The sequence below is a fragment of the Macrobrachium nipponense genome, chromosome 40 (genome assembly GCF_015104395.2).
Source record: "Macrobrachium nipponense isolate FS-2020 chromosome 40, ASM1510439v2, whole genome shotgun sequence".
NCBI classification, from domain to species: domain Eukaryota; kingdom Metazoa; phylum Arthropoda; class Malacostraca; order Decapoda; family Palaemonidae; genus Macrobrachium; species Macrobrachium nipponense.
In genome coordinates, this window is record NC_061101.1 from 7,053,425 (window position 1) to 7,065,924 (window position 12,500).

At 32.3% G+C, this 12,500-nt stretch overlaps 1 protein-coding gene across 2 annotated transcripts in view; it reads left to right on the forward strand.

Annotated features, from left to right (window-relative positions):
• The window catches only part of LOC135211901 (zwei Ig domain protein zig-8-like), a 28,409-nt gene extending 16,556 nt beyond the window's left edge, over positions 1-11,853 (forward strand). For both annotated transcript variants that reach the window (XM_064245132.1, XM_064245133.1), the window contains exons 2-6: positions 1,779-2,366; positions 3,353-3,495; positions 5,662-5,872; positions 9,973-10,284; positions 10,575-11,853. In XM_064245132.1, coding sequence (XP_064101202.1) covers positions 2,324-2,366; positions 3,353-3,495; positions 5,662-5,872; positions 9,973-10,284; positions 10,575-11,140 — 1,275 coding nt within the window. In that variant the 5' untranslated portion in view covers positions 1,779-2,323 and the 3' untranslated portion in view covers positions 11,141-11,853. The remainder of the gene's footprint in view (positions 1-1,778; positions 2,367-3,352; positions 3,496-5,661; positions 5,873-9,972; positions 10,285-10,574) is intronic.
• The last annotated feature ends 647 nt before the right edge of the window (positions 11,854-12,500 follow it).

Here is a 12,500-nt window from a genome sequence, read left to right on the forward strand (position 1 = left end):
TCTCACGCGTGTGTTGCATCTCCACACACACACACACACACACACACACACACACACACACACACACACACACACACACACACACACACACATATATATATATATATATATATATATATATATATATAATATATATATCTTAAACGAGTTTTTAGAAATAAATGATACTCGTTTAGACAAATGAGAGAAACTACTTACAAGCAACTGCCTACATCTCCGTGGCTGAAACTGAAATGGAAGACTAGGCTAATAAACCCTCGTAAGTACAAAAACATACTTTTTATTTCCCAAACTTGCTAACATTAACATGGAACAAAATGAATACATTAAAACTGAGTTAAATGAATAAAGTCTGAACCCCCAAAATAAACCGTAAACTGTCATTTTCCTCTCTGCACCAGGTTTAAGTAAATACCCCCATTAAATCTCACTGTCTGATTAACTACGCCATTTTAATAGTCTTAGAGAACCTAATCTCTTATATGGTGCCATGAACCCATCTTATGATGCGCGTTCTCATCATAAGATGCGTCATTGTGTTCTCCACAATGACACAAGTAATCAAAGAGTGTCCTCCCTTCTTTTCATCACCTATCACCATGGCCCATACATCATAAGCTACGAACACACATACAGACACGCCTTGCGGAGTGCCTAGCAACGATCGGCCTAAGCACGTGATCTCTGAGGTGTCGCCAACGTCACATCGCACAAGTCATCATTCCTGGCTGTTTTTCATTTCAGCATTCTTCGAGAAGCCAAGTGCTTGTCACTAAGCGCCTCTGTCTCCAACCGGAAAAAGCTGAGATTAACAATTCACTACCACACCTTTTTTAAGATATATATATACATATAAATATCTATATATATATATATATATATATATATATATATATATCTAGAAATAGCTATATATATATATATATAAATATATATATATATATATATATATATATATATCATATACTATATATATATATATAGATATATATATATATATATAATATATATATATATAATATATATATATATATATATATATATATATATATATATATATAAACCTTAGAAGGGGTATGATACTAGTTACTAGAAGACTGTGAGAAGCAAAATCCGGAGTTTCATGAAAAAATGTGCATGCATCTTAATTTGGAGACAAAGTGACTCCCACCCGTGCAATAATCCGGGGTTATAAAAGGCGGGAAGAGGTTCGTTGGTGACACACTGGAGACTAAAAGTATTAAAGAAGTTTGTTTTTATATTTTAGAGAGAGAGAGAGAGAGAGAGAGAGAGAGAGAGAGTAATGAAGACCCATTATTCCCCTGGGTAATCTCCTTACTGTTATAACACAATTTCACGTTTATTTATTTTTCTTTAAACATAAAATAAAAATTCCGTTTAATTCCGGATGATGATCTGTCTTCCGGAAAACCGTCCTGCAATGTTGAAGATAAACTGATGTCATCATATAGGTACAGCATGATGGATGGATCTAAGTATAATAATAATAATAATAATAATAATAATAATAATATATAATACTAATAATAATAATAATAATAATAATATATATCAATATTATCATTATTATTATATTCATTATATTTATTATATTATTTGCGCTGTTTCCAGGAGCACACTCTTCTGCATGAGTCCTGGAGCTACTTCATCATCTAATTTTTCCAGGTGCCTTTTATTATTATTATTATTATTATTATTATTATTATTATTATTATTATTATTATTATTATTATTAATGGACATTTTCTCTGTTTCAGGAAAACAAGAGTCATCAAATGATGTACAACAATGCAACAAAGAATTTCGCAGTTCCCTAAACTGTGAGAGTATCCCAAAACAGGACAAAGTGTTCTAACGAAGTTTGAGAAACGAAATTCATACAAATCTATAGTGAAAAAATATAAAAACCTGGGTACTTTAATGAATGTAATAACTATAATTACACGTCTCACAAACCTAGAAAAGTTAAGTGTGCTGGAAAACGTGATTTTGGAATTTAGTGAATTTGTTGCTACAGTAATTGAACATCTTAAAACGAAAGCAAAAATAAAGTATTAGGCAACCTGAACATAATAAGTAGCATAAATGCTATGTAAGAAAAACTCATATTACTTCAGTGAAACTTTAATCAATGAAACGTTTCTGGAGATACATTACAAAATAATGATGGTTATAAGTCACTTATGAAAGACCTTTTGAAATCGTTGGAATACGTGTGAATAATAGCAAGATCAAGACCGCTTCCATTCTGAACTCCTGAGTAAGAGGAAACGTGAATAACTACAGGTATACGAAGACCAAGATGACAAGTTTGAGATTTTTCATATTCTTTTGTTTTTTAATAGGTAAGTTCCTTTTCACCCCTATGTAAATATTGTACGTGGAATACATACACACAAACACACATGCATATATTATATATATACATATATATATATATATATATATATATATCTATATATATATATATATATATATATATAGTATATATACATTATATATATATATATATCTATATATATATATATATATATATATATATATATATATATATATATAGTATTACATATATACATATACTATATATATATACTATATATATATATATATATATATATATATATATATATATATATGTGTGTGTGTGTGTGTGTGTGTGTATACTGCATACAATTAATTGTTCATGTGTACATGTTTGGGCCTCCACGTATTGGTTTCCCAAACTCATTATGATATCTATATTATTTTGCAGGACCTGTCATATATAATTACTTATTCAAAGGGAATCATCAAATACATTTCATTAGATCTACTTCGTATATGAATATAGTTTCCCTCAATAGCAAATGATGAATAACGAGCTTGATTCAGTTTTTAAAATGTTAAGACATGATTATACTTTCCATTAACGCAACAGTAGATATCACTAAAATGATAGCAGTCCTTTGAACCACCCCGTATCATATATAAATAAGTCCTTTGTACCCCTGTGTCATTCCTTATCCTATTTATTAAGTCTTTTGAATTCCTGAGACATTCTTTATCCTATATATAAATAAGTCTTTTGCACCCCTGTGTCATTCCTTATCCCATATATTAAGTCCTTTGAATTCTTGAGTCATTCTTTATCCTATATAAATAAGTCCTTTGAACCATGTCATTCTTTATCCTATACAATATGTCCTTTGAACCCCGTATCATTCCTTATCCCACATATTAAGTCTTTTGGATTCCTGAGTCATTCTTTATCCTATATAAATAAGCCTTTGAGCCATGTCGTTCCTTATCCTATATAATAACAGTTCTTTTGAACTCATGTATCATTCTTTAGCCTACGTGACAAAGGGAGTCCAGGCCGGAGCTGGTCTTTACATGGGACCATATTTTCCCTCTCCTCTGCCTACAAACATCACAGTTCACCAGAATACGGTTGCATACCTCCCTTGCACCGTCAGGCAACTTGGGGACAAATCGGTAAGAGGGGTAGCATGCATAAATTAAGGTTGTTTTTATCTTCGTATGGTAATTTGTAGGGAAGTCTTAAAATATTCACGTTTTTTTTATATTGTTTATATTGTCTTTTTATAGAAGTGTATGTGGTTGTATTAGATATTTTATCAAATGTCAATATTGTAAACCAGATGTACCTAAAATAAAACCCGAAAATTACGTAAAAGATGAATCAATAACAAAATTAACATAATTTATTTCTCTACTATAATATTCATAGATCGGTACATAAATATACAGTTCCACATTGAAAAAAATAGCTTGCAAGGGCTGATTAAATGAAAAGTACAGCAATTATTCAATTTCACTCAAGGTCAACTTTTATCTAGAAAAATTATCTTACTTGCATAAGTAAAAGCTAAACTTTGGAATTTATCGTCTGGAAACAAAACTGCAAAAAATAATAAATAAAATAAATGTATGCTCTCATATAAGTTCATAACAAATGACGGATCTTCACTAATCTCCCAAATTATCAAGGAGCAATGACAGTGGTATACCATTTTTATTCGTGAACTGTTCTTATTGGAAGGTGAAAACAAGTTTGTTATGAAAGTATTAGTTTCACTTCATATTTCTTAAAGGCACCTTTAAATAGATGTATCCAGTTATCCAATCGTTTCACTTATATTAGCAACCCCTGTTATAAAACATTTTATAACCTATTATGTAATCTTATTATTTAATTTGAGCTGTATGCTGTCCAATGAGCTTGAAAATCACGTCAACATTTTTTCTTTCGATGACAACCTTTAGTGAATATACGCCTCAGTATGCATTTCATGTGAGAGACGACGGGACGGAAAACCTAAACATTCAAGTTAAACCTCAACCTGATGTAGATAAATAAATAAACCAATAATTATAGAGGAATGTACCATATAGTAAGCCTAATCCCCAATGAAGGAAAAATCTAACGGCTTGAAAGATTATTGGAATCTAAGAAAACAAAAACTGGCTGGTTCAAACCTAATGCTGAACGATATTGCATCTCAAGGTTAGCTAAACAGGATAATGGTCCCTGAAGACATTTAAACTGTAACTTTTGAATCGAGGATAAAAGTCTTTCAAAGAAAACTTCTGCAAGAATAAGTGCACCTCTCACAGAGATGGGACGTTGTACCCTGTACGATGTTATTAGACCACGTAAAGTACTCTCGACAAGGAGAAAGCTACGAACTTTCCCCCTTGAAATTTAAGGGAAAGGTTGTGGGAAAAGGTACAGAAAAATGTGAGAGAGAGAGAGAGAGAGAGAGAGAGAGAGGGGGGGGGAGAGAGAGAGAGAGAGAGTGTACGTACTACTCAGATTTAAGAGAAAGTTTGGGAGAAAGAGTAACCATAAACGAAAGAGAGAGAGAGAGAGAGAGAGAGAGAGAGAGAGAGAGAGAGAGAGAGAGAGAGGGCTGTTGATATGGTGAAAATCATAAAAGTTCTTTTCCTTTGGAATTAAGATAATAATAATTATGATATAGAGTAGAGAAAAATTAAAATCTCTAGAGAGAGAGAGAGAGAGAGAGAGAGAGAGAGAGATAGAGAGAGAGATAGAGAGAGAGAGTGTAGTACTACTCAGATTTAAGAGAAAGTTTGGGAGAAAGAGTACAGATAAACGAAGAGAGAGAGAGAGAGAGAGAGAGAGAGAGAAGAGAGAGAGAGAGAGAGAGAGACTGTTGATATGGAGAAATCATAAGTTCTTTTCCTTTAGAATTAAGATGATAATAATTATGATATAGAGTAGAGAAAAATTAAAATCTCTAGAGAGAGAGAGAGAGAGAGAGAGAGAGAGAGAGAGAGAGAGAGAGTACGTACTACAACGCTATTTCGTTAATTCAAGTTTTTATTTACATAGAATTTCAACAACAGTTATTCCTCGATTTGAAACCAAAGACGAAATTGCTGTCGGTATTGCTGTATAGAATGAGGAGTGATTTTTTTGGGGGGGCAGATTTTAATTTTGGGAAAAGTTTATTTCTGCAGTAATCTCAACTGAAGGAATATTTTCCTTCCTTTAAAATTAAGATAATAATAACTATGATATAGAGTAGAGAAGAATGAAACTCTAGAGAGAGAGAAAGAGAGAGTGAAAGAGGGTTACGAACTCATAAAAAAAAATTATCTTTACCATATCTCCAGGTATCTTGGGTCCGCCAAAGAGATGCTGACATATTGACGGTCGACCGTTACACATTCGTAAGGGACGAACGGCTGACCGTACATTACATGGCGGATACGGAGACCTGGACCCTCGTCATAAAATACGTCCAGGAGAGAGATGCTGGAACCTATGAATGCCAGATTTCGACGGAGCCTAAGATGTCCAAGTTGGTTCACCTGAATGTCATCGGTATGTGAATATATACAGAAATGAAAATGTTTTTTTGCAATGTGTATGTTTTTGTGTGTGTGAATCTGTGACGTATAAAAATACATACACCTTTTAAAATATCGAAGCGTGGAAAGGAATCTATAGGAATATTTTTCAATTTTTTACATATAATGAAAGGTAAAGACTTGATGTGTATGCTATCAACCACTAGTAACTTTTATTATTAACACTATTATTATTATTATTATTATTATTATTATTATTATTATTATTATTATTATTATTATTATTATTATTATTATCATTCGTTATAAAAATCTCGTAATAGCTTGAGAGTCATGGCAATTTTGAAGAAATCCACAATTGTGCAAATATAAATATATTAGAAATTATATATATATATATATATATATATATATATATATATATATATATATATATATATATATATATATATATGTGTGTGTGTGTGTGTGTGTGTGTGTGTGTGTGTGTGTGTGTGTGTGTGTGTGTGTGTATATATACACGTTTGTAAATATATCCCTAATATATTTTTAATTTACATGATTGTGGATTTCATTACCGTATTATTATTATTACTATTATTATCATTGTTGCATATCTCAAGAAATTGGCCTTTTTTTTACTTTTTTATTTTTTTATCGACATTCACTTAAATTTTGGGTTCTACACAAATTTTCTCGAATTATACCAATGTGTTCATTTTACCACAATAATCGTGTTTGTTGGGCTCAATTACGTATTGAACCTCCAATATCATATTCAGTTATCAAGTCTTTTTAAACGAATCAAATAGTTTCAGTCAGCCACCATTCTCTTTTTGAGATTGGTTGATACTATATTGCCTAACTGAAAATATAATTTTTTCTTTCAGTTAATATTCTTTTAATTAATATAGCTGAAGAACTGCCATGCAAGTAGTATCATCAAATTTAAAAGTCTGTGTTGTAATGCCATGCTATATAATACCTTTGTCATCATGGGCTTCCTGTTTGTTCTGTAATACCAATGTTTTTTTGTATCATTATAAATCGTTATCAATCTTTATGGTTATTAGATCCAAGGAAGCCAGCTTGTCAAGGATATAAAAGTTCAGCTTATGCTTTATGAAATTACGCAGAAACAACAACAGCATCATTGATAAATAATAATAATAATAATAATAATAATAATAATAATAATAATAATAATAATAATAATAATAATAATAATAATAATAATAATATAATAATAATAATAACTAATAATAATAATAATAATAATAATAATAATAATAATCTAATAACTAATAATAATAACATCTAATTCTCCTTCCTTTCCCATTTCATTCATTGCCATCATCAATATCTTTGGAAACCATATTATATTAATAATGGTTACATTTCTATCAGGTTTATTGAAGAAACTTACTATCAATAATTTTACTCAGGATAAGGCAATGACAATATTGTCTGTTCAATGTAATTAAATTAATAGAAAACGATTGACTATCATGCAATTAACCTTAATTAATATGAAGTTATTGAATATCATACAATTAACTCAAACTAATAACCTAGGATTATCCATACGGCTAATTAGCCAGACCCCTACCTGCCTATCATGACCTCTATTCAAGTTTATATAAATTTTTTTTTACGTTCTTGTGGTTTCAGGAAAGAGGAAGTTGAATTTGAGCTGAACCTGTTAATACAGATATTTATGATTCACGTTAACTACATAAAATTCATTTAAAGGGTGATTCCACAATGCAGTAAAGAATATCATAAACATATCCATAACTTATCATCGCAGACACATCACAAACAAGTTGGATGCAAGTCGGAGACATTGGTAGTTCTAACTAGTGTTCTGCACTTTTAATCAACCTTTACCAAAGGTTCAGTGGCCTCCTACTGTCGTTGAATTGTTTTCAACTCCTTTGTGTTATGTATGCGTTAACAGACAGATATATATATATATATATATATATATATATATATATATATATATATATATATATATATATATATATATATATACCATATAAATATATATATATATATATATATATATATATATATATCTATATATATATATATATATATATATGTAAAAAATATATATATATATATATATATATATAAATATATATATATATATATATATATATATATATATATATATATACTATAGTAATATATACATTCGAGCTACAAATGTCCTTTAATATCTAATTCGCTCTACCTCGGAATTGATATATTTTCATATATGTACCACAGGGGAATTTTTAATTGATAATAATTTCGTTCCCCCATGGGATCGAACCACCGTCCAGTGGAAGGGAAACGAAATCAGGAACGGACAGTGACGCTACCGAGTCGGCCAGCAGAGAAGCTATAAGTTTCATATCGATTCTGATCATTACAAGTCACCGTCGATCTCGGCGTTTTCATAATTAGAATCGATATGAAACCCCCTCAACCATGCTAGCCGATTCAAGCATTTGACCCACGTAGCCTTGTTATGAATACTTATCACATCACCGTGATTCATATAAATCATTCGAGCTACAAATGTCCTTTAATATCTAATTCGCTCTACCTCGGAATTGATATATTTTCATATATGTACCACAGGGGAATTTTTAGTTGATAATAATATTGTCCCCCCATGGGATTGAACCACCGTCCAGTGGACGGGAAACGAAATCAGGAACGGACAGTGACGCTACCGAGTCGGCCAGCAGAGAGGCTATAAGTTTCATATCGATTCTGATCATTACAAGTCACCGTCGATGTAATGATCAGAATCGATATGAAACATATAGCCTCTCTGCTGGGCGACTCGATAGTGTCACTGTCCATTCCTGATTTCGTTTCCCGTTCACTGGACGGTGGTTCGATCCCATGGGGGGATGAAATTATTATCAACAAAAATTCCCCTTCGGTACATATATGAAAATATATCAATTCCGAGGTTAGAGCAAATTAGATACTAAAGGACATTTGTAGCTCGAATGATTTTATATGAATCACGGTGATGTGATAAGTATTCATAACAAGGCTACGTGGGTCAAACGCTCGAATCGGCTAGCATGGTTGAGGGGGTTTCATATCGATTCTAATTACGAAAACGCCGAGATCGACGGTGACTTGTAATGATCAGAATCGATATGAAACTTATAGCCTCTCTGCTGGTCGACTCGGTAGCGTCACTGTCCGTTCCTGATTTCGTTTCCCGTTGTAGCTCGAATGATTTATATGAATCACCGTGATGTGATAAGTACATATATATATATATATATATATATATATATATATATATATATATATATATATATATATATATATATATATATATATATATATATATATATATATATATATAAGCTGATTCAAAAAGTTTCCCTTACTTCCCAGTCCCGTCGAGTTTGATTGAAAATTGGTAACTCTTACTTCCAGTCCATTTAATCTGATTCAAAAACTTTTCCTTTATTTGCCAGTCCCTGCGGAGTTTGTTGACTGAAAGTTGTAACTCTTACTTCCAGTCCTTTTAATCTGATTCAAAAACGTTTCCGTTGCTTCGTTTTTACTCGGAGTTTGATTTCAAAAACGCATCCTTACGTTCCAGTCCCTCGAGTGGATTCAAAACGCATCCTTACTTCCAGTCCCTCGAGTGGATTCAAAACGTCTCCTTACCTACATTTACTTGAGTTGATTCACAATGTATCTCTTACTTCCAGTCCCTCTAGCCGATTCAAAAACTTTCCTTAATTCCAGTCCCTCGAGTTGATTCAAAACGTATCCTTACCTCTATTTACTCGAGTTGGCTCACAATGTAACTCTTACTTCCAGTCTCTCAAGCTGATTCAAAACATTTCCTTAATTCCAGTCCCTCGAGTTGATTCAAAACGTTTCCTTACTTCGTTCTGCTTGAGTTGATTCAAAACGTGTCCTTACTTCGTTCTACTCGAGTTGATTCAAAACGTCTCCTTACCTCCATTTACTCGAGCGGATTCACAATGTAACTCTTATTTCCAGTCTCTCAAGGTGATTCAAAACGTAACTCTTCCTTCCAGTCTCTGGAGTTAATTGAAAACGTTTCCTTACTTCCAGTCCCTCAAGTTGAAGTAATCGGCGACGTGGACAAGTACGTGCGCAAGGGCTCCACGGCACGCCTGGAATGTACGGTCAGCTCCACCGTGCAGCTTCCAGACTACATCTTCTGGTACCACTCGGGCGAGAGACTTCTCGAGTACGACCACCCGAGGGCGAAGATATCAGTTTCCAGGCGGGGAGGTCAAGGCAGTGAGATGAGCATCACTTCTACTCTGGTCATTACAAAGGCCCAGCCATCGGATGATGGAAATTATACCTGTTTGCCATCAAACCTTCATTCTGCCTATACCATTCTTCACGTGCTTAATGGTAACTATGGACTCCTTCATTTTTCATATTCAGGGTTTTACTGCCTGATTTCACTGCTGGGATATATATATTTAATTCATAAAATAATTTTGGGAATAAAGCTAAATTACAGGATTTAAAATGTATCATCATCCTGAAAGTTTACGTTTCTTTGAATTTCACTATCTTTTATATATACTTATCAAGCGTGTGTGTGTGTGTGTGTGTGTGTGTGGTGTGTGTGTGTGTGTGTGTGTAAACAAAAAGTCTGGTTAAGCATCAAATCAGATGATTTTTATTGACATTTTCAGACGAGCATCCAGCAGCAATGCAGACAGGAGCTGCCATGCTGACCAATCCACCATCCGTATGGGGGATTATCCTCATTGTAATCCTGGCATTCATCTTCGTTCAAGGCCAACAAGATGTTGCTCTCTCGAGTTACGTCCCTGGATCAGATATGGGAGTTCAGATACTTCACTCGCCAATGGAAAATGGAGAAGAAAAAAAGGCTGTCGATTCCAGAACTGAATACCTCTCTCAGTCTCTTCTCTTGAGTGCAGCGTGTGTAAGAACCTTGGGTAATCGGATAAGAGACTCTCCTCTTCGAAAGATGCGAAGCAGATTGCACAGTTTCTGCCCAAATGGGATATTCTTGAGAAGGGTCCTTCAGAGCCGCATCAAGCAACCGGAACGTTTTGTCAGTATTGAGGAGAACTCTATGACAACAAAAGCTAAAGCCACCGACGCAGTTTTTATAGCCAGTCCTGGAAAGAACTCTCGGCCGTCCCTCCAGATGTCACTAGTGATGTTAGTCGTTTCTTGTAACGTTGTTTTGACTGACGACTCTGGGATGTTACTTAAATGTTCATACTGAATGAAAACAACAGAGATTCCAAGATATATGGAGTATAAACTTTCATTATGTACGCCTGAATGATATTGAAGAGATGTAATTTTACACATATTGTATATATATTTTGTAACAATGGAAAGAGTTTATGATACCATGATACTGATCACAATCTCTCATGTATGAGGATATATAGTTTTTACTTGATGAAAGTCATGTCAACCACCCTAGCTTTAAGCCTACAAAGATATACCAACATAAATAAACTACAGTGTCTTTGTTCTCACGGATGACTGAATGATTATACGTTAACTGGGATCGCAAGGACCAATTTCTCCAACTCCGAAAAATTTATTAATAAAGTCTTACTTTTTTTTTGCCATCAATCTCTTACAGGGAACGACCATGAACACATGCTGTTCAAATTATATAAACTAAATCAATCTTATCAACAAATATAATTTTGAGTGGCCATCTTTGAATGAGAGAATGTTTTGAATAAAAATTTGATAAAATCAAAACTCAATATTTTACCAAATATAATGCGAGTACTTAAATGGCAAAATATAATCTTTTTTTTATACATATGATGACTGTATTTTTTGGGAAAGTATAGCTAAGCACTGTTATTCGAGAATGCTATCAATATTAGCTATTTTGTTCAAATTCTGCGAAATTCAAATAAGGATGGAAGAAAGAAAGTGATTGTGGTAATAAACACAATAACCCCACTATCAACCCCCTTGATACCTATATTTTATTATATATATATATATATATATATAGATATATATATATATATATATATCTATATATATATATATACACACACACACACATATATATATATATATATATATATATATATATATATATATATATATATATATATATATATTATATATCGTATATATATATATATATATATATAATATATATATATATATATATATTAACTATATATATATATATATGAGTAAAATATACGAACACATTTTAGTCATTAAAATGTGACTCCTTCACAGTAACATAAAAATTAATCATGTAGAGTTTTTCAAACGATTTGTAGCAATATTTTGCACATGAAATTATTCCATCACTGCCTATGTACGTCCGCACATACCAAGACAGACACACACACCCACATACAACTCTTCTTAAAGACAATATGGGTGGTTGACCTGAATTTGAATATAAAATTTTTTACTGAATGTCAAATGTTGTAAGTGTTCAGATTTGTTATTATGGAAGACACTTGGAGAATTTGTGTTAACGTGTCTTTTTTTTTTTTTTTTTTTTTTTGAAACTTGTCATATTTCTGAATTAAAGTCATACTTCTTTTATTATTTACTCAACCGGCAGCAAGTCCATTCTCGTACTTGAC